General features: G+C 41.4%; 2 protein-coding genes across 3 annotated transcripts; both read right to left on the bottom strand.

The window, feature by feature from the left end:
• Window positions 1-471: 471 nt before the first annotated feature.
• On the bottom strand, window positions 472-10,087 carry LOC125744980 (tumor necrosis factor receptor superfamily member 1B-like). The gene is made up of 9 exons (XM_049017343.1): window positions 9,907-10,087; window positions 8,123-8,225; window positions 5,134-5,259; window positions 4,658-4,816; window positions 4,274-4,367; window positions 3,589-3,809; window positions 2,323-2,409; window positions 2,121-2,143; window positions 472-1,925 (listed from the first exon to the last, which is right to left on the bottom strand). The coding sequence occupies exons 1-9, from the start codon at window positions 9,964-9,966 to the stop codon at window positions 1,674-1,676; spliced, it is 1,125 nt and encodes a 374-aa protein (XP_048873300.1). The 5' UTR covers window positions 9,967-10,087; the 3' UTR covers window positions 472-1,673.
• A 3,430-nt stretch (window positions 10,088-13,517) lies between these two features.
• On the bottom strand, window positions 13,518-22,888 carry LOC125744982 (tumor necrosis factor receptor superfamily member 6B-like). 2 transcript variants are annotated; one of them, XR_007398537.1, is made up of 5 exons: window positions 17,405-17,628; window positions 16,628-16,679; window positions 16,254-16,358; window positions 14,980-15,160; window positions 13,518-14,140 (listed from the first exon to the last, which is right to left on the bottom strand). XR_007398537.1 is itself a non-coding variant. In XM_049017348.1 (5 exons), exons 1-5 carry the CDS (start codon window positions 22,799-22,801, stop codon window positions 14,017-14,019), a joined length of 513 nt encoding a protein of 170 aa, XP_048873305.1. In that variant the 5' UTR covers window positions 22,802-22,888; the 3' UTR covers window positions 13,518-14,016. The 2 variants fall into 2 exon arrangements, 1 of the variants encoding a protein (XP_048873305.1); XM_049017348.1 differs by lacking the exon at window positions 17,405-17,628 and adding an exon at window positions 22,751-22,888.
• Between the last annotated feature and the right edge of the window lie 973 nt (window positions 22,889-23,861).

Here is a 23,861-nt window from a genome sequence, read left to right as displayed (position 1 = left end):
CAGTTCCAGTAAATGTAGCTAGATGGAGATAGCCATGGATTTGAGAAACGATAATTAGTAATGGGTTTTTAAAGGAAAACAACACCACTGAGAAAACATGTTTCCATGCTGCCGGTAACTAAGCTTCCCGCATATGGCGCGTAATAAACCACAGCAAAAATCCTGACCTTCTGCAGAGGCCATAGGGCTCGATAATCAAAATTCCCCGGTCTTGAAGAGTTCAATACCTGCACAAAAGCCAATTCAATTCACAAACTCCCACTGACTTGAAAAAAAGTGTTTGTTTTTTTTTTTTTTTGGGGGGGGGGGGGGGGTTCTTAATTTCTAACCAGCATGATCTCTCTGTTCAGGAAACCACAAGCAAAAACGACCACAGGAAGCCGAAATGGGGCGCCGGGTGTGCAGGCTGTGCAAACCAGAAGTGGTGTTCTCGCCGATTAATACAAAGAAAGGAACAGATTCCAGTGAAAGTAACATTTTGCCATTTGCTTTTTTTTTTGTCATTACTTAACGACTACAAAAGACACACATGTAGCTCTAAGGTAATCCATGTGGTTATGATACAGGCCTATATAAATATGTGTTACAATCATCTGCCCATCAGATTTTTAAACCAGGAGAATTATCTATACACAACTTGCTCTTGCTCCTAATATAATGTATGATTTTTACTGTAACCATGTAACATTCATCGTCTAATATAATACTTACTAGCCAGTAACAGAAAGCCTGCACAAAAATTGTGAAAATATATACTGTAACGGTGGGCAGATGCATCGCGGTGGTAACGAGATCAGACACAGCTCACGCATGACCCAGGTGAGGGCGCAACACCAATGGGGAACACAACAAGTATTTAGAACAACACAAACAAGGGGATATTTACACATTTTCCTAGCATGGTCTGCGCTGTTACTGGGCTCCGCTATACGGGGCCATCACACCGGGGTAAATGCACATACAAGATATCTGAACTAAACATGAGAGATTACCACACGTTATTCCCTCCCCATCAAAGTGAGAAATATTTAAAACTTTGCTTTAATTTATTAAAATATAATTTTATATAAAAAAATAAGTAATGTATAAAATAAAAATCATTAACTGTGTAACACGGGGCTAATTTTGTTACGTCTTTTTAACAGCTACGTTGGCTTAGCAAAATAACAGAAAAAAAATTTCATGGTCACCACTAGATGGAGCAATGACTCCTCTTTAACAATTTAACACGCAACGAAAAACTTCCGAATAATATATATATATATATATATGACAATATCTGACATCTCACAAGCATTAACCTATATTTATAAAACATACATATCTTTTGCAACATAAATTATTTAATGACTACTGTCAAATACGATTACAAACAAAGCTCGTTTCAGATTTAAGATTGACTATCCAAAAAGAAATTGATAATTCAAGTTTTAAAAAACGGTTATCAAACACACACATAAAATAAATTTCCACTTTTCAGACTGGTATACAGTCAACAATATTGTAAAATGGACTTTGCATTATGCAGAGCACCCATCCATATATTCAAAATGTATTACAGTATATGATACTCCAGTTTTCCCATAAGAAGAAATAATCTTGTTAATGTGTCCAGACTTGTCATTCTGCTTTTTTAGGACCGACATTTATGACATTTGCCGTGTGAGACACGTCTACGGTAGAGCAGCTGACTGGCATGACGCCACCAGACCGTGACCTTCTTCACAGGAATCCGGAAACTGGGACAAAGATGAGGAAGTGAGAGACTTTCCACCCACGGCGCTGCAGTGAGGTTCCAGCACGGCTTGGCCTGAGGAGTGTAGATTGGTGCAGTTGGGCTGCGCATGTCCCAGTAAGTGAGACTTGAGGACGCTGCTCGGACCACCTTTCTGTAGGCCCAACCCTTTGTAGTCAAACAAAGGAAGCTGATGGGGAAGGAGTCATGGCAGAATCGGAAGAGGAACAGAGCGTTAGAACTGAGGAAGTCAGATGTTCAATCTCAAATCCAGCAAAACCTACTCAATCTGTCCACTCTGTCTTTCAGTTTGCATTGAATGCATCAACCAATATTCAATAGGCAAAAAAAAATGTTTTAATGACACTCAATACATCAAACTCACCATCCCATCGCTGCTTGCACCCGCTGTAACCAAAGAAAAACACAAAATTACATGAAAGAATATGACTTACGCAAGATAAAGGAAAAGAGAGCAACAGAAGCACCAATCAGAGAGAGACATAATGCCATGTGACCTAGCATCACGGCACTGCTGCTGCAGGCGAGAGCTGAACACCAGGGGTCTCCCTGCGTCTGAACATTACCTCTCTTCTTGTTGAGCATCCAGGCGATGAAGATCAACACTGCAACTATGGCGGGTATTGTAAGGGCTCCTACTACGCAAACAGGAACTGTCAAAGGAAAGGAAAATGGAAAGGGGGCAGTTATACGTCACAAATCAGGAGAATGTGCAGAAGCAAGTGTTTATAAACATGGGGGAAAATGACACACACACACACACACACACATACGAGTTTGGTGTGGAAGAACCTGACTGGCCTGCATAGAGCCCTGAGCTTAACGACATAAAATACCTTTAGGATAAACTAGAACAGAGATCACAAGCCAGACCTTCATGTCCAACATCAATGCCTGATGTCACAAATGCTCCTCTGGATGAATGAGTAAAAATTCCCACAGACACACCTTGTGGAAAGCCTCCCCAGAAGAGGGGCAGCTGTTATAGCTGCAAAAGGGGGACCGACCCCATATTGATGCCTATGGATTTAGAATGAGATGTCATAAAAGTTCCTGTGGGTGAAATGGCCTGGTGTCCCAATCCTTTTGTCCATATAGCGTAGCATCATGCAGTTGCTGCAGATTTATCCTTCATGAGGCAAATCTCCTGTTCCGCTGCATCCCATTGAGGTTCTATTGGACTAAAATATGACGACTGTGGAGGCCATTTGAGTACAATGAACTCACTGTCATGTTCAAGAAACACGTCTGACATGACATGAGCTTTGGAAGCTGGGTAATGTAGTCACGAAGGCATGGACATGGTCAGCAACGATTGTCAGGTAGGCTGTGGCTTTTAAACGATATTAAACTGGTACTTAGCGGACAAGACGTGTGTGCGTGAAAATCCCAGTACATCAGCAGTTTCTGAAATACCTCTTCATGTACTATGCCTCGTTCAAAATCACTTATATCACCTTTCTTCGCCATTCTGGTGTTTGATCTGAACATTAACTGAAGCTCCTCACCCATATCTGCATGATTTTATACATCGTGCTGCTGACATATGATTGGCTGATTAGGTATCTGCTTCAATGAGCGTACATATAATAATAAGTGTACCTAATGTAGTGGCCAATGAGTATATATATATATACACAGCATGACATTTGTATATGTATGTGTCAACAATGGGATTATTCATTAATACTTCTTTATTGTTTATTCATTGTTGTCCTGAATATCCTTGTTGGCACCAGGGCAAATCAAGCACACAAGTAAGAATTTAATTGTGCTATGTATATATGACAATAAAACTCTGACAATGGATAATTATTTGAACAGTTCCTTACCTATAACCCATGGGATGCTCTGGGAGGTTGTGATGTGCGACCCGTATACTGTTTCACTGGCATTAGTGAGACTCGATTCGGCGTAGGGGGTAACGGATGATGTGAGAGTGACAGCAGTGGTGCTGGGGTCATGTGCTGGGGGGGGGCTCACGCTGGGTCCGCATTTGGTGTCCGACTCGATATTGCCGAGCTGCAGAACATCCCTCCCCTGAGAGCTGCAGCTGGGGGTGAAGGGTAAAGGTGAAAACGGCAGGTTAGAACTGCCAGTCCAGGCGAGTATGACAGAGCCAGACGGTGCAGTGATTACAGCATCATGCTTATAAGCTCACTGGACCCAGATTCCGAGCACTGGGAGCACAGTGCACTACTCCGGACTCCTGGGGGAGGTTGCAGAACTTACTGTACAGAGAGGAAATGCAATAACTAATTTAAAAAGCTTCCTTAGTATGTGAAGAAAAGATCACATATAAGGCAGATCAATGTCCCAGATGATGACGCATATTGAAATTCAGCTACGGATGTTTGTCAGCATTACGCTTCAGAGTAAATCAGGCTCTTCTTTGGGGGCTGTGTTTCCTGGACATTTTGGTGTTGCCAGATGTGGCCCGAATAATGACATCACTAAGACAGCCACTGTCAGACCAGCCCTGCCTTACAGTTTATAGAAGCCAGTGACAGTACTCACTCTGTATGCAGCTGACATCTCTGAGTGTAGGATGTCGTGTCAGAGAATGTTCCCACTGGACAGCGCATGCACCGGACATCTGAGTTAGCGGTCCCTGTCACACAAAGTCTGAGATAAGCATCACCGACACGCTCCCAGTCACAGCAGGAAAGAATATGCTGTGTACTTTCCAGTTACTCCCACCACACCCAAACATTCAAATGCTACAACTGGCAGATACTTCTGCATGCAAAGGCACTTTCAGCTGTCAAATGATTCATTCTCACCACAAACATACGTGTCGCTCTAGCTGCACATTTTCTGACGTGAATCTGGAAGGTGAGTAATTCGCTCAAATCCTGTCTGGCTGACAGCGGTGTCGCACTCGGTGGCCATCCAAATTACCTGCCTCGGTGACACCAAATCCTGGTGCACAGAGTGTGTAACGCCTGCACTCTCTGCACTGGTGATTGTGGTCTCGGAATCTGCAGAACATGCCCTCCTTGCACATGCACACGGCCGGGGTGGACGCAGTACACTCTTGGGCGTACTGCAGGCCTCTATCTGCATGGACACACATCACATACTGAGTGAAAGCATTCTGAGGCAGTGCTTCCCAATTTTGCAAAAATGTTAACTGTCTGGCAGGGAGCTGGGAGGGAGCAAAAATGTGAACTGTCTGTCAGGGAGCTGGGAGGGAGCAAAAATGTGAACTGTCTGTCAGGGAGCTGGGAGGGAGCAAAAATGTGAACTGTCTGTCAGGGAGCTGGGAGGGAGCAAAAATGTGGAACATCTGTGAGTCTCCAAGGACCAGGTTGGGAAACACTGCTCGAAGGGGTCAACAATTTCTCACCACCTCAGAATCACCTTAGAACACTCACCTTCTCGGCACAGTTGACACCTGAAGCAGTTAGGGTAGTAATTCATCTTCTCGCTGTAGAAGCCCAGCGGGCAGGTTTCGCAGACTGTGTCCGACTCATGGCTACACCTCATCTTTAGGCGCGTGCCTGTAATAACGGCAACACAGGGTTCTACACAGCTGACGCCGAAGACCCTCTGATGCATTCGATTCCACAGCAAGTTCTGAAATCGCATAAGTCCAATACAGAAGTCTGATTGTTTTAGAAGTTGGTCTCATAGTGCAGTTTAGAATGCAAGAGAAAGCCTGAGGAACCCAAACACGACTGTGCCGACGCAATCAGAAATTCACAGATGAGGCAGCAGTCGCACCGTGGTTCACGGTTAAAAGCTTCCTGTGAACAGCTCAGAGTGCAAAGGTGACAAGCGTCAGTGACGCGCACCGGATGTGTGTTACCGACTGTGACATCAATGGCGGCGCGGTGCAGTGCGTACTTCCCATCAGGGTACAGCCACTTTGCAGAAAGCGCCGTCGTTGCGGTACAGGAGGAGCCCGCGAGGAACCCAAAAACGCAAGCACACCGATGCCACCACACCTGCCATTTCATGAGATGGCTGTTCTGTGGTACAGATTTTGTTCCTTTGAAAATGTGTACCGAGCGCAACAGACGTCAAATTAGTGCTTGACTAAGGACAGGCCGGCTTCACTGGGGCCCTGAAGTTGAGCATGCTGTGACCATGACTCTTTATGCTCAACTGGTTAGTTGAAAGAAAACCTTGATCTGAATTTGTAGTTTCCGGACGTGAACTTTCCACCTCCTACCCACTACCCACCCAAATTAATTAGTTTCTCCCATTCAGAGACTGGAACCCGGTCACACATTACCAATATTTCTCAGGATGATATATGTAAGGCTGGTTATGAATAAATAACGATTTAATCGTTTAAATAAACATTAAATGTTTTAAGTAAAAGTTCTTCTTTTTTGGTAAAATAAAAATAGCAACAGATATCTTCACAACAACCTGAACAAGTCCTGACATCTTAATCCCTTCAAACTAAAATTGTGAATGTCACTGCAACTTCCCGAACACAAACAGTTCAAAAGCTAATAATGTTTGCCTGTTGCCCAAAATAAATAAGTAATAAAACACAACACATTCAGGAGCCCTAATATAGGCCCCAATATAGGCTAATTATTATCTCATCAAAATAAAATTTTGCCTGTCACTGTAACTTACAAACTGCAAATACAGACACTTAAAAATACTGATACTGTGTCACATATGACACCCATAACCCGACCTGTCATGGTGTCATGGTCACAAAATCACTCCCACACATAACCCTCCACTTCCTTTTTTTAATTCTCCTTATTTGATTTTTCACTCAGATCTTTGTTGCCTCTATTGCTGCTTAAGACAGATGCAATGAGAGCCCATTCATCTAATTTGTTCCATGTAAAATGAAGATTAAATATGTTCACATTTCAGAGAATGTAATTAATATTTTCCTCATCCATGATACAAAGCATCCACCTGGAATTCATCTGCTATTAATCAGAATGTTAATTTTTATGGCTCTTCCCAACCGATCCGTAGATTAACTGCGGCGCCTGTGGATATAACTGCAATCTTTGCATCGCTAGTCAGCAGCTCAGACACCCTTTCAATAAAATTCAACAGTGTAACACAACCAGACACCTATGGTTGGGCAATATATAAAAAGACTATAGTGACATTTTATTAATCTCTGTGGGGAAATTATCTTTTTGCTCACCCCTTCTTGCTCTGGGGGGGGGGGTGAAGATCCATGCTGAAAGGCCCACAGACATATGGCTATTTTGCAGAGTGTGGGGCTCGAACCAGCGACCTTCTGATCAAAGACACTGAGGCTTAGCATGCTGAGTCACGCCCTTCCCCAAAACTTTAGCTTAAAAATATTGGGATAAATGAAAGTATCAAATTGATATTATCACTGGGGGCGGCATGACGGTGCAGTGGTTAGTGCTGCTGCCTCATAGCAAGTAGGTTCTGGGTTCAGTCCCGGGTCCTTTCTGTGAGGAGTCCGCACGCTCTCCCCGTGTTCGCGTGGGTTTCTGCCGGGGGCTCCGGCTTCCTCCCCACGCATGCAGGGCAGGTTGGTTGGCGAGTATAAATTGTGTGTGTGCACTCTGCAGTGTGTTGGCCCAGGCTTGGTTCCCACCTCTGCCCATTGTTCCCAGGATAGACTCCAGCGACCCCGGTTGGAATTAAGTGGTCACAGTGATGGACGGATATCATCACAGAAACAGTCATTTTAGATCAAAAGTCACAATAATACCTAAATTTAGGCTTCTCTATTTTTTTTCACGAAACCATAATGTGCGAATGAGATGAATCATAACATCAGTCCCCCACCATGAAAGCTGCACTCGAATGGCTGACATTCCACCGGCTGATTGGAAGATAGACGTGGGCGATGTGCCGCATTAAACATGCTGTCGTAAATATAGCTATAAAGCTGAACTGAAACCCAAATCATAAGTGAGACACTGTCAGATACCAAGACGGGTTATTGTCTGATATCACTGATTACATCATCACATTGCCCGCCCTACACACGCAGTATAATATTCAACCACACCATTCATGTGCAAAGATCATTCTTCTACTGACTGGTCAGCAAAACTTACTTTGGGGGACACCAAAGTCCAGAGCCAATTTTTAGTCCCAGTCCAGCCCTGTTCACTGCTGTAGTGTATAAGTACGGTATCAGTATTAAAATTTTCCTTACGGTGGCTAAAATTAAGGCGCATTAGTCTGACAAAACTGTTCCTAGTTCTGTGGTTATGGATGACTTCCGCATTGCTTGACTGCGGAATCATTCGGGATCATTGGCACAGCGTAACATAGTTAACAACAGTATCTACATCATAATGTCGTATATCCATGGAAAATGTAGCCGTTTTATAGGCAAACTTATGAACATAAACTCTGTGGTGGAATCCAGGAAATCAGGCCCATTCCTACCTGGTGCACACAATTCACAGCAGAGGTCCTTGTCCTCGTCATAGTATTGGTTGGCTTTGGCACAAGTCCCATTGGAATTAGATGACAGAAGCGCCGCAGACACCTGCAAGGACAGGTGATCACACTGTTATTCAACTAAAGACTGGAAAGCACGCAGGTCTTTGCCCAGAGCAGAGGTGGGTAGTTCCGGTCCAGAAAGTAAAAATCCAGACCAAGATTTTGTTTCAACCAACCAGGTGAGTATAAAGAGATACAGCCACTGAGTACTCAACTGGTTGGTTGCAACAAAATCTTGGTCTGGATTTTTACTTTCGGGACCTGAACTATCCACCTCTGGGCACACCAGTAAGTCATGCGAGCCCCAGGCACTGGTTATAAAAATCTGGAGTGGTTCAGACTCTCTGCAGCTTATCTGTTAACACAAATGGATATTTAAAAGTCTGACCACGACTGCCTTTGTTGTGCAGTTGCAAATATTCATTTTTAAATGTCAGAGAGCGCATGAAGGCAACAAGTTCAGATCTGTCATGCATCTGTATCACAGCTGATACTCTAGCCTGTAATACTCTTTTTAAATTTGTAAGCTATAAGAAAACAATGAGCATAGATCTTGTAGTTTTACTTTCTGCACCATATTCACGAGTGTTAGGGTCACAGTATGTAAATGATTTCTTTTACACGTGAATTCTGTTTTGTTCTAAGTGCACCGTAATATACAATACAACGAAATACTGTCCAAAACCGGCACCTAAGTTTAATACACATCAGACTGTCAGTGACAAAAAAAAAAAAAAAAAAAAAAACACGTGACTGCTGTGTTACTGCAAATAATTTAAGGAACTGGTTTTGTCTCCGGCGCACGCTGGAAGAAATAATTTCCTTTAAGCATTTCTAGCCTTTTAGGGAAGCCAAAAGAAACACAAATTTCTGACTACACGCTTAATAGTGTGTTTTGTAGCTCATATACATGTTCGTAATGAATCTGACGAAGATTAACAGTGCTAGAGACATTTCATGAGCGGATTAATTCTCCGTTGCCATGAGTTTAAAAGCCGCAATCTGTACGCATATTGCAGCAACGATACTCTTTAAATTAATTTTAGTCCCTGTTTAGAAATTTGGAAGTGTAGCAGAATTTGATGCACGCAAACCATACTCCAGTTACTTATCAAATAGAAAGAGACCTCGTACTTCAACATGGACAAAGTGCACGAAGGCGCCTTCAGTATAACGAAACTGTATATGTAAGATTCAACGAATATTCGATTATCATTTAAAATATCACACTGCACTTTTGATTTCCAAAAAGCCATGTGCGACATCCCGAAGGCATGAGGAAGTTTTTCCACATTTGCTCGCACTGCGCGTCCACGGCAGATACTGTCCCAATATGAGGTTGAATGTATGCAGTGCGAGCTCACTGGGGGGAGGAAGTTTAATATCTCGGACCATAAAAACCTTTGAAACTTGCACTGACGATGCATGCACTGAACGTATGGACATAAGGGTAATACAAAAACACATGCAAATATGAAACAAATGTATACCAAGAGTATACCAAATAAGTTAAGCTTCAGTTCAGGAAACTTATATAACAAAACTTATACTGGCGCTTTTCCACGATAATTATGTCGCAATTACCCGCCCCCGAAATGTTGTCGACTGTGCGACATGAAACAGGACGAACGCGTTTTTAGAACAAGCCATTCAGTCTGATACACGACAAAGGAATAAAAACTCGCCTAACTAAAGTTTGGATTTCTTATAAAATCAAAGGTACAAACCTCATTTTCCATCTGGCGCGCCACAAGACCAAACAGCAGATAGAGGATTTTTCCAAACATGTTTAGAGTTTATACATTTCAGTCATCGGCACATGTCACACGTATGATAGGCTTGTGTATTGCATTCTTCTCCTTGCATATTGGCATGTCATCATTTCATCCTTTAAAGTGAAAATTGCGATAGTGGGCGGGCGGGGTGCTTCATTCACGCCCACACGTTCGTCATAAAGTCTTGTGTAACTGCCGCCTTTATACCAGGCGCGTTTCTCACCACGCAGCGCTTTCCATCATTAACACCAGTATCAGCCCGTGGTACGATAATACCTGTTGTTATACATTCTAGAAACCAGCAGAATACCATCTTTACGTTTTAATGTAGGGGCTACAACAAATTGACAGCATCATATGCGTGTAGATTATTGCAATCCACGCAGGAAGTCAAGAAAACGTCTCTTATCTGGAGCTGTGGAAATTACTTTGGGCAATGCCATAAGGCCACTTAAAAAAAATTGGTTCTCGTCCCCGCCCGACCCGCCGAAATGCCTCCGACCCGAATTTTTTTTTATTTTTTATTTCGTAAAAATCGCATGGAAAATGCCCAAGAATTACGAAATTTGAATTTCTCGCGCATTCCACATCGACGATTGATCCACATTGTGTAATCCTAGTCTTGGAATGGTTTCATGAACCTAAATTTGTCTCTACCTGAGATGGGCTGGTGCAAAGATTTAAATCTGGGGAAGTGATGTGGTACATGTTCTTAAGTACTTGTTTGTAGAGCTGCATTTCCTTGTTCAACCATTCAGGTTCCTGTATTTTGTAAATTCCTCGTGTTTTAACATGTTTTAATACACGTTCTCTCTAGATAGATATTTTAAAATCTTGGTTGTTCATTTAGAATGGGAATGACAAACAGAATATTGGTTTCAAATAGTATCATTTTTATATTCACGAATGAAACATCAGCATAAAGTATCCAAATCCATAGTTGGGAAGGCATTTATGAGATACACATGGATCAAGGAATTTACATTCCTTCATTGTATTTTCTTACATTTAATATATTTGAAACGCAACAAACTGGAAGAACTGAGGAGGCGTACTAAGTAGGTCTGCTCTCTTCGGTATGTATTTTCAAATATGTATTTTCTTACATATTTGAAAGTCCAAACAGTCAATCAAAATTTGTAAAAAATAAATAAATAAATAAAAATCCCGCCCGCCCGACCCACCCCCTCCAAAAAAAAAGGACGAGAACCAATTTTTTTTTTAAGTGGCCTAAGGAAAAGATTCTAGCTGGGACGGGCGGGGGGAGAGAGGGCATCTTATAGCAAGCCACCCTGCCACAGGATGCCCCCCCTGTGTAATTCTGGCTGGGAAAATCCTACTTGCACGAAACTTGCACCAGATACTCATATTTATCCCTTATTTGTGCTGCCTAGATTACTTTCAGCTGGGCCATAAGGAAAATGTTCTAGCTGGGGGGCATTTTATAGCAGACCACTCTGCCACAGAATGCCCCCCTGTGTAACTCTGGCCATAAGGAAAAGATTCTAGCTGGGAATCTTTGGGCTGAGATCATCCTTACCCCTTGTCATAAAAATATTCAGTTTTTTGATGAGGCTTTTAAGGTAGGTTCCGTTCACTCTTATGATTGACCTGCTCAATGTTTTTTTTTTTTATTGTTTTTCATGAAAAAACGATGAAAGACTCATATCTTCCGTAGATTATATATAAGTAAAGATCGTCGCAGTCCTGAATTACTGCCTGCTTTTTCTCTGTTGTGGCTTTTCTGTCCCCGCCAATCAGGAGTCAGGATCCGCTTGTGTAGATCTTCAGATCCAGTCTTTATTGCAACAGCGAGGTTACCACCAATGCTGGCCCCCTTGAAGGACTGTGTCCCATTGCGAATCACACTGACTGTCGTGCCTTTTTTCATATCAGGATACTCATCACAGGGGTTTTCCAAGCATTATTTTTTCTGGATCATTTGCTGTCATTGTGTCCCTGTTTCCGTGGTTCAGATACCCCCTCGCACCTCTGTGATAAGGCTGCCAATTATTTATTTTATTATCTAATTGCTTTGGAGAAAGTGACCGGGTGCCAATATTGTTACTCTTTGTCGTTCTGGAGAAGAGCCAAGAACTACAGAGGGAAAGCAAAACTTTCCAGGTTTCACTGATAAAAATGAACAGTTTCAGTTTCAGCTGGTGCTGAGATGATTAACCACAGACAGCAATATTCTGGGTCTTCAAAGTAGTGATAAGATGCTCTAATTAAGTATATAGTCATACATCAAAGGCTAACATAGGATAGCTAACAGACACAGAAACCTCTACGCCAACACAAGGTACTAAGTCTTACTTGTTTTTAGTGACATCCTGTAATTGCTCTGCATCCCCTGAAGGTTACAAGGTCACACTCTGCACAGTTTACATCAGCTTCTGGCTACATCTTCTTACAGTAATAGTGCCCTAATTATTACATTCTCTATGTGTTATACATTGCTAAACAATATCCCGTAATTCCAGCAGTTATTAAGATCGTTTGCAATGCTCAGATATACTTGTCCTGACCGCTACAGTGCTCAGTCTATGCTACATATACTGAATTGTGACAGTCTCCATCAGAGTTAGCTGCATTAAGGGACAAATTTACTATTATCACTATTACTGCCGAGCTCACTGATATGCTGCAAAATCAAACCCAGTTTCTATAATCCCTGGCCTTTATATTACCAGTGTGCCAGTAGCCTATTGTCAGGGAATTGCCCGCTGAAAGATCTGACCTCTGGAACACTGTGAATCTGCCACAGAATGGTGACCTTGCCTCATTTCCACATTCACTCCATTCAGCTAGTCCCAGTAACTTCTGAGGGAATAATTCCAGACTCTGCTTGTATCCCAGATTATAATATTATTATGTATTAAATTATATATATTTGAACATTAACACTTCTTGTGTTATGAAATGGGGATTCTAGTATGGAACAGGCGTAGGAAAGCTAGACAGAAAACAGCAAGACTGAAAACACACGCATACACACACTAGATTCACTTCTAACCTAAGATGAACATACCCCAAGTTTTCTGATAATTTCTGCTGGTAACCTGAATCCATTTCAGTGTTTCCTTAATTATGCTCCATGCCAGTGTGTCAGGTACTTCAATATATACAGTATAGCTAAATGTAAGTGATATAGGCTTGAGGAAGGGTTCTTTGGTGTAGGGAAATTCAGAGACCTTCCTTGATTATTGCAAGATTGTTCTGCCCAATCAGCTCTTCCGAATCCTGCTCGCATCATGTTTGTGTGTGTGTGTGTGTGTATAGGAGGGGGGTCATCACATTTCAGAAACACAAAACACAATGAAATTACAGAAAACACAATGACATTTCTCACACAGATCCTACAGCTTTCAATCCCCGAATGACTCTTTTTGTAGCTAGTTTTTGCCAACTCTTAGGCAAGACTGTCCTCCATACAACCCTGATCTTATCGGATCTTTTGGTATTTGCAATCCCTGCACTTGGGTCCAAGCCAGGAAAAAATCTGGAGGCTCAGTTGAAAGGTCTGTCATCATGACCACCAACATAGATTCCTTGCAAATGAATTTGTCTGAGGGAAAGTTACATTTTATTGATTGATAATACTTCACATGAGAGAAATGATTTGACCGTCCTGGATGGGCATGGTGGAGGACGAAGGGGCTGGAATAAACCAAGGGACTTTATTTTAAGTAAAACAAAACTAGAAACAAAAGGGATCATGAAGGATCTAAAACACAGGCAAAAATCAGTGAACAAAAGAGAAGACCGGAGGACACAGCCGCCCGCTCAACCCGTTCAGCCATGCGGAAATGTATCAATTTGTAATTTATGTAAATGTGTTGATTACTTTTGCTAGCCACTGTATATATAGGAGTAGAACAGCGAGGATACCAGTTTTCCTGGTACATTACAGGGTTTCAATTTCATTATAAAAATGTTTTTCACAGTAAAGCTCGCTGTAATCTGCCATATTCAGGGAGTGGGGGAGTTGCGTTGCTTGGTCTTGGAGTTGTTTGGTTTTCTCGCCTTTCCTTCTGATGCCGCCTTACTCTATTAATACTGCTATCTGACATTCTTGGTTCTGTTGCCCTGGATAAGATCCTGAGGTCTTGTTGCGGTAGAACCACAGACTTGGTCATAGGTTGCAGTGCCCTCTATAACCACCACCATGTCCGCACTAGTACACCTAGAAAAGAGTCATCACATGAAAAGAAATACTGTAAATTCCTGGAAGCTGATTTGCTGTTGATTCAACTTGACTTGTCACTATATCTCTCCTGTGTACAGAACAGACCAAAAAGGTTACTTTTAAACAAATCATGTTTCCCATAATAATTCAAATCACTCCCACAGAGTTTAATTAGATCAGGTTTAGGTCTTTGCCTACCCTTGGAACTACGGTTTCAGATCTAGAATTAGATGCACGCTGAATGTGTTTGCAATGTACTCTTCATGCAGGCTGGTCAGTTTTTTGACCATTTTATTGCCGTTATTCTAGGAAGCACTGTGTCCTATCCAATGAGGTGAGGACAACTTAAATGAAAAGTATTGTTTAATAGCATAATTTAATAAGGTTAAAGAGGTAATCTCAGTTGTTTGGAATTTGTCACCTGCATGGTGCTGGACGGAGAATGAACTCAAGTAAATTTCCCTAGAAATGTCTTTTATCTGGAATTTCTCTCTTACAGTAATGGTTGAATTTCTATATAATTTATTCAAGTAAATACACCCCTTTAATGGAAGCGAGGTGACTGACATTTTTTCCAGCTAATGGTTATTGGCCATTTGCATGGAGTCAATGGCATTACTGGGAACAAAAGTCCACACAGTGGATTATAAAAGTGCCTGTAATGCCATGAACACTGCAATGAGCTTAAATGCCAATAAAAAAATAAACAGGTACTGAAATACACTGTAATTTAAGGATTTTGACTGAATTGGGCAACCTGGGGTCCACAAGGTATAATTCTATAACTGGATTTGCACCTGAAAAGGTAGGTGTACTGACTTGCTGAAAACACTCACTCTGAGTGGGACTGGCAGAACCTGTTACGGGATGGAGAGCTGGAGAAGGTGCCAGGGGGGCATGGCAAACACCTCCTGCAGGTATACTGTGCAGTGCTGGCGCAGAAGAAGCCTGCATCACAGTGGCACTCACGATTGGAGCTGGTTTTACAGGGTTTCACCTCCTTCAGGTGACGCCGACCTGTTTATTGACAAGACAGTTTAGAGAACAATTACCAGGCAAGATACTGTCACCCACAACTTAAACATAAAATACTACGCTATAAGTTAAGCAGAAGTGTTTCTTTCTGTCTCAGAATATTATACCTGTTTATATGAAAAATGTTCAGCAAAATTTTCTCGCAAAACGGCCTCATTTTTTTGCTCATGGGAGTTTTACACAAAAATGTTTTGAGGGCAGAACAAAAAAAAAACGACAGGATCAGAGAAATTGCCAATCAGATTATAGAGGAGGTGGGTCCATGCAACTAGAGAAGGCGGGACCAACCAATCAGATTATAGAGAAGGTGGGTCCATTCCACTAGAGAAGGCGGGACCAACCAATCAGATTATAGAGAAGGTGGGTCCATGCAACTAGAGGAGGCGGGACCAACCAATCAGATTATAGAGAAGGTGGGTCCATGCAACTAGAGGAGGCGGGACCAACCAATCAGATTATAGAGAAGGTGGGTCAATGCAAGTAGAGGAGGCGGGACCAAACAATCAGATGTCTTGGTCCAGGCTCCTCTAGTGACTGGCCATGTTCAAAATCAGTGAGATCACATTTCTCCCCTTTCTGGTGTTTGATATAAACAACTCTATTTGCATGAATTTATGCATCATACTGCTGTAATATGATTGGCTGGTTAGATACTTGAATGACTAAGCAGGAGTACATGTGACCCTTATAAGTAAGTGCAAGGGCCAGTCCAGGACATATTTTCATTTTTTGGTGTGAGGGTTCATTTTATATCAGAGCTTTATTTTTAAATAAAGCTGAAACTCTACATGTCATCCTCATTGCCCAGGGGCACTGAAAAGGGGGGGGGAGTTAGGAAGATTCCCTAAGAAATCTGGAAAATAATTGGATGCATAATATGGGGCCCAAAATCTCTAGTGGGCTCCTGATAGTCATGCCGTTTTCCTTCATTCTGACAAGCTGATCAGAAGGGAGCCCCCTGGTGGCCACTGGGCCAAAAGCAGCCCTGGTTATTATGGGTCCAAGCTGCTGCATCCCTTACGTTTTTAGTATGTATTTGGAGAAAGTCCTGGTCAGAAATGTTTAGCGTTTTCACCTGAGCAAACTTCCGTACAGCGCTCACACAGAGCCCTGCCTTGCTTCATCAGCCAGTACGTCCTGGGTGGACAGGGGACACACTTCTCTTGCCGATATACAAGCCCTGTTAAGTCATAAAAAAACGATCAAGGTCAGGGAGGGGCAATCATTTTCCGCGGAGAATCGAATCCGAGCTCCACCACATCAGCAGGGGCCATTATTTAATGAAGAAGTTACATTTTACTTTTCATTGTTGCTTTGAAAATACACGCAGAACTGAATAGAACCCATGCGGGTTTTATGTTTAATTCAACTTATATTTTTATTATTCATTCATAAAAAATCTCTTAATGTTTACAGCATCGAACATAAAAGTTAAGGTCTCTTCCTTACCTGACGTACATGTTGTGCTATTCGGATACCAGCTGTACACAGTTACTTGTGCCTGAAAACAGGGGGGATTTTTCAATGTTTCGTAACATACATAAAAATATCACAAAAATAAGACCGGATCGTAAAGGTGGTTCATGCAGAAAATGCTGATCAAGTTCGCGAAAACCCTGTTGATGGCACTAGCCTATAAGCGATATATATAGAACGTGGATTAAGAAATTGTAAAATAACATTTTTGTAAAGATAAAGCACTTCAGTTTACACACAGTAAAGAATGTGCGAATGAAACCAATGACGATACAAATAAGAATCGCGACTCCGGATAATATTCCCTCCACAGAAATGATTTTGGCAGAGGATAAAATGAAGTGCGCCATCATGTGGCAGTCCTAGAGTAATACAGCTTAACTGTAAAATTCATTATTTATAATTTACGACAGGAAGGGTTTGCGGGAAATGGACACCCCATTTCCCGCAAACCCTTCCTGTCGTAAATTATAAATAATGAATTACTTATAAAATTGTAGGCCTATTTGTATAGATTATAACTGTAGTTGTAAATTTGGAAATGTATTTTAACAATTAGACTACTGCCTTCGAACATAATTTACCTTCCTAAATCGCGACCCAGCAAATTAGCTATTTATTATTTTAAGCACTACAAAGCTATAGGACAGCTTAAGGGATCAGAAAATACACTAAGTGGTTCATGAAGCTTCATTTGGCCATCACCACAAATAGGTTATTGACAATGATTATGTGCCATTAGTTACTTACATGTGTAGCAATTTCCTATTGACTCCTGTTAGTAGTATACAACTTTTTATCTGCATTTCACTATTCTTCTTCTTTTTGAGGTCTCTCTCCTCTCTTTGTCTCTACTTGTTCTTCTAACAGATTTTCTGCTCTGATTAAGTTCTGATACTTTATGTTGTTTTGCCAAAAATAAAATAAATATTCCTCTGTGTTTCCTGCATTTTTTTTTTATTATTTTGCAACAACCTGGCATGTACCTTCATTGCCCCACCCCCGAGAAGGCGGGGCTTAAAAGGCGGCTCTGAAGCCAGCGTTCCACCCGTTTAGTTTATAAAAGCCAGACCTGTCCATAAGACAGATGTGAAGTATTGTTGATATGCGCCATGCTGAGCATTTGTTCACCTTGTCTCTCGTCTCCCCCCATTGTGTTCCTGTGCCTGTTCCTGTCCTGCTCGCTCCTGCCCGGCCTGTGCCGGTCCTGCCTGATATGCTCCTGCAGAAGCTACCACGCTCATTGCCATTATTTCTGCCAGAGAGGTTAACATCAGAACATGGAACACGTGAACCATGTATGAAGCAGGAAAGGCGGCACACGTGGAAGCAGAAACTACAACCTTGTCCTGCTGAAGGTAAAAGCCGTGAGAACAAAAAAAAAACAAACATTTTTGGGCTCATGAAGCTCTAACATAAGGAGTGGCTGATAACAGAGCCAATGAGGAAAATAAAAGGCAGGAAGGAAATGAACGCAGCCATCGGCAACAGTAGAGCAAGAGCTGGAAGAGCGAAAGCACTACAGGAGTAAACAGAAGCCCATAAGAATGTGGAGAGAAACATCGGAGAAGATAAAAGTAGCTAAAACGCTAAAAGGCGTGGCAAGAGAAGCAGAAGAAGCAGCGAGAAATGGAAATATGAAGGTACTCCATTATGAAGAAACTGTCAGGAAGCCAGACAGACCAGTAAAAGACAAGGTGGGAAATCACTGATGGGAGAGGAACCACAGCGGAACAGATGGAAGGAACATTTTGAAGAGCTGTTAAATAAACCGGTGTCACCAAACCCAGCCAATATATCAGCGGAGGATCCGACCTAAGATGGACATGGATGCCATATTGGAGATGCTCATCCAAATGTTTGAGAAGACCTGGGAGTAGGAGCAGGTGCCATCAGGAATGGAAGAAAGGATATTCATCAAGTTACCAAAGAAAGGTGACCTCAGCAACAGTGCAAACTGCAGAAGAACCACGCTCAACGTGTTCAACACGATAATCCTGAACCGAATGAAGGACCAAGTAGATGCCCGACTAAGAGATCAGCAGGCAGGCATCTGAAAAGACATATCATGTACAGACCAGATTGCTACCCTTCGCATGATTATTGAGCAGTACTTGGAATGCAACTCTTCCCTCTATAACAGGATGACCTACAGAGAAGTTTATGGAGGACAGCTCACCAATGCCTTTGAGGTGAGATCAGGGATGTTTGTCAGGAGTGCTTACTCACGCCTTTTTTCACGCAACTTGACCTGGATTTTAAAAATGACCTGACATGACTGTCCCAAACCCATCTGCAGATGAAGGATAAAACTAGTAGCTTGGCAACCACCTTGACTCAAGTAGGCCTGAGCATCAACAAGGGGAAGATAAAGATCCTGAAGGTCAGAACTACCACAGTTGTCCCAGTCAAGTTGGAAGGTGAGGCTTTAGAAGAGATGTAAGCCTTCATCTACCTGGGCAGTGCTGGCAACAAGACTGATGTCAAGTCACGAATAGGCAAAGCAAGGGCAGTATTCTTCCACCTGAAGAACATCTGGAACTTTAAGGAACTGACTCTACAAAAAAAAAAATCAGACTGTTCAACTGCAATGGCAAATCGGTTATTCTATATGGAGCAGAGACCCGAAGACCTGGCGACAATGAAGAAAGTACAGACCATCTTAACACCTGTCTGCAAAAGATCCTCTGGATCCTTTGGCCAAACACTATGAACGATCAGGATCTTTGCCAGAGAACCAACCAGCTTACTACAGAAGACTATAAAAGATTCTGAGATGGTGATGGAGACCGATCACACTCCACAAAGCACGGAGCAAGTGCTCACTGGGATCTCCAAGGAAAGAGAAACCAGGGATGGGCAAGAAATACGTGGTGTAGAGACCTTGAAGCAGACACCAAAATAGTGGGATATACCTGGAGTCACCTGGTGCAGAAAGTCCAGGACTGAGATGCCTGGAAGTCCCTTGGTGGCAGCATATGTCCCAGGTGGGGTAGTGGGTAGAAGAATATATAGTCTGTAGGCTTTGCAAACTGCTCCAGCACTTTTGATATAGCTAATTTTAGGTTTTTAATGGAATAATATTCTGTAAGATTTCTTGCATGTGTCACGTCAGATGCGTGACACTTGGCAACCCTGAGTATATGAAGTTGAAGAAATTAATTTGGCCTAAATAATGTTAAAATATAACTTTTTTTTAATGTTTTGTATGCTTGTCACGGACGGTATTGATTTTTTCTATATTGTTTGCTTTTTGTTAAGGGACATAGGTAAACAAGATCTTCAGCCGTTTGACTTGTGATTGTGAAATTGCATTGTTTTGTTGTTGTCATTGTGTCTCGTGTTGACCGATGAATGCGATGTATTTTGACAATATTCTGACTTGTTATTTAAGAACTGCATCCTAGCGGACTAACAAGAGCAGGGAAGTCAAAAGTTTTTGCTGAAACTGACATTGTCTACATTTGCATGTTACACACATCTATAAAAACTACACCGAATATTCTTTGCCAAATGAATTCACAGTATGTGAATTTAGAACACTTAAGACAGAGACAAAAATAATATCAACTGCTGATATTATTTTTAGACAGTCTAGGCAGTCTTTCTATAAGGGACATCGAACACTGCTCTGTTTCATGAGAAGAAACAGTTAACTAGTGCATTTAAAATTGAAGGACAGCCCAGCATTTAACTATGCCATCACCGCACAACCAGTTAACTGGAAGTTGCACATGCAATCTTTCCATGTTATAAAGGAAACTTGTTTTGTTTGACTTTTATTTTCATTCATAGTTGTTCATTCAACTTTCCAAGAATAAAAAAATCCAGTTTATGAAATAATTGGAAGAGTGTTAAAAACCTGTGGAGTGTAAAAACGTTTGACTGGTAGCATATTTTTAAGATTTAGAACGTATCATGCAATCATATAACTGACCCATTAACACAAGTCTATAACACTTGCAATCGGGGAGACTGCACACTATTCCTCGGGGTGGGGGGGCGCTTAGCTGTTGTCCCCTGACAAACACAATAATAAGTTTCAAATTTGTCCGGTCTGAACATAAAAATAGTCTCCCGACGCTTCCGAAGCTCAACCACCTTCTTTTCTCACACAGACACCCCCCCCCCCCCCACACACACACACACACACACACACACACACACACACCATAGACCACGATTGCTCAGAATAGATAGAAGCGAAAATACGGCACGGGCGTAAGTGTGACTGCTTGTCATTTATGAGTGAGCGCAGTTGGTGGAAGTTCCTCAAACGATGGATGTTACAAAGAGACCAGGCAGGGCTGAAAAAGTCAAGCTGCTTTAACAGTTCAATATGCTATTATTCATTTTCTTCTTGACATGTCAGTAATAATTAAATGTATCTGGATAATAACTTAAAAGCAGGTTTCTTAGAAAGAAAAAAAATATCGACGCTGACTGCTTGCATAAGCATGCACAAGTAAGCAACTGGGTGCTAAATTTAGCGGGAGTATAGGCACCATGAAACTTACGAAGTCCGAAGAATAATTTGGCAGTTTTAAAGAGTATAATTTTGATACATTATATATGTCATGTGCTATCTATACACTTATCTATACGGGGCACAAATAGTAATAACTCAGTTACTACTGATAATTCATTATTGATTAACAAACATAAGATCAGTATTTAAAATTTCATGTTATATCTGACTTGCCACTTAAGTACTTACTAAAGGTGCACAGAATTAACAGCAGGGGCGTCAGAAGCATTTGAATGTGTGTGTGTGTGTGTGTGTGTGTGGGGGGGGGGACACTAGCATAAAACTACTATTGTATATTAAATGTGGGGGGTCCAAACGAATCATTATTAAATACACGTCCCCCCTCACATTTAATGGCGGTGAAGCCCATGATTAACAGACATAATAACAGGACTTGGAAATCCTGCTTTGGTCACTCACTCCAATATTCCGTGTGCTGACGTCATCATTTTTTCAGCGGTGGCTACGGGGTGGGTGCGAATATGCGGTTTTCGCGGCTAGCTCTGCATTCAACTTATGAGATATCCGCCGTTTTGAATAATTTATTTATCCTTGATTTTCTTATTTTTTACCGGATCAAAATCGGTTCAGTATTCGCGGAGCAACAACAATTTGAAAACAAGGTAACTTTCACGCACTAAATAAAAATCGAAAGAATCGTGGGGCATCGATTATTTGTGCACAGGCATATTTATTGCACCCTAAATGTGAAAATTGCCAACTATGATGACGATTGATGGATGCCCACACTATACAATCGTGTGCCCACTTCTGGATGATTGAAGATCGAAGGGATTTTATGTGCTGTACGGAGGATGGATCAATGTCACGTGACCACCGATCTGGCTCCTGATTGGTTGGACATCATGCCAGTTAATGTAGATACCCCCAAGTAAATTTTCATTTCAACATTCAACAACAAAAATCACTAAGATTGGTTAGATATTGGCAAAGTTCTGGTTGTTTAAGTGCACCATACCCTATTTACAATTTCTTACATTTATTGAATGAGGCGCAGGCTGCCCTCCGCCTATGCAGAGCGAAGTTGTTCTAAGTAGTCACAGTTTTTTCTGCAGCTCTAATTGTAATTACATTAGAACAAAAATCCCATTTCTGGCATATTAAATCTTCAATATCTCTGGTTCTATTAAAGATATATTGACAAATGAGGTATCATTTTTTATGGTTTTTTAATCTCTTTCCATTAAAATAGGTGTGAAGTTAATCAAGACAATTTGGTGAAAAATTTCCAAGTCCCTAATAACAGATATAGTGACTGCTTGAGAAGAAGCGTCGCGATTCATTAATGTTGAATTAACATGAAAGCTGTGTGTAATTATGACGTAGTTTGTGGTTAAATAATATATATAAGTAATAGAATAATGTTATATTATTTGCGTCCGCTCAACCAGTTACCGAAGAATGTAATAAATATTTCCACAAACATTACAATCCAGAATCTTAATACTTAAACATTGCATTTTCCCTAAACTAAATCCCATGACCTCTACTAGCTTCTTAAAATAAATAATAACGAACTGGATTTCAAGGTTCATTGAAGCACTTACCAGAAAGAAGACACAGAAGAAGAGGTTTGTACAATAGTTGCAAACATGCATTGTGGAAAAAAAAATCAACAAACTATAAAAATTCAAAAGGCAATATCTCAGAGGCAAGCAGTTCTCAATGTGCTATTCAGGCAAAGAGAGACTTTGTAGCGGTGCTGCAAACGCGTCAGTTAAATGGTCTGAAATTTACATCGCGCTCTGAGTCATGCCATGAGTCATTTATTTTTTGCATAAAGACAGATACTCCTGCGGCTTATCAATAATCAATTATCCCTGGATTGTCCGCTGTTTAGGGCTATATCGACGCATTTACCCTGTTAATGGGGAAAAAGAAATACCATTAATAAGATATATTCTTGGAAAATCGTACTCTACTTGGAATATATTACAGTTCATTCATGTTTTATCATAATTGATCGGAATAACAGTGACGTTAATCCAGGGGGTCACGAGCCTTTCAATGCCCCGGTGTTAAACGACAAATATTTTAATGTTTAATAAGCTCGGATTGTTTCACAGAACCATTTCTATGTTTATGAATCTGAGGTATTAGCAACGTTTCCCAGTGTTGAAGTCTCAGCTTCCGTGGTCTACAGTTTTAATAATAGATAACCGAGAACTTCATCAGCAGTTGATATTATTTTTGTCTCTGTCTTAAGTGTTCTTAAATTCGTTCTGATTCTTTTTCCAAATCAATAAACCGATTCTTAGAAAAGGAATTGGACAGGAAGAAAGTGTACGTATTTTTCTGCAAACTTTACTTTAAATCAGTGGTGCCCAACCCTTCTCCTGGAAATCCAGCCCCCCCCGCAGAGCTTTGGTGCTGCCCCTGTTTAACACACCTGATGTATGATACTCAATGCACAGTATGCCCCTATAACCCTGGCTGTTAGTTTACTTCCAGGAACAGGAAGCCCCTGGTCAGAAGTCACTGCAAATTACTCAGAAATCATTGATACTGGAATCTTGCAGTGAATGGGTTTTAGCCCCTAATTTCTCTGTGGCTGAACATAGTGTCGCTCATCTATACAGTCATTCTGAAAGTGCTTACGACTTTCATCTTTACGATAAAGTACCGACTCAAATACTTTCTCAGACTATATAACACAAA

The sequence above is a fragment of the Brienomyrus brachyistius genome, chromosome 6, assembly GCF_023856365.1.
Source record: "Brienomyrus brachyistius isolate T26 chromosome 6, BBRACH_0.4, whole genome shotgun sequence".
Classification (NCBI taxonomy): Eukaryota; Metazoa; Chordata; class Actinopteri; order Osteoglossiformes; family Mormyridae; genus Brienomyrus; species Brienomyrus brachyistius.
This window is presented reverse-complemented; position numbering and strand designations above follow the sequence as displayed.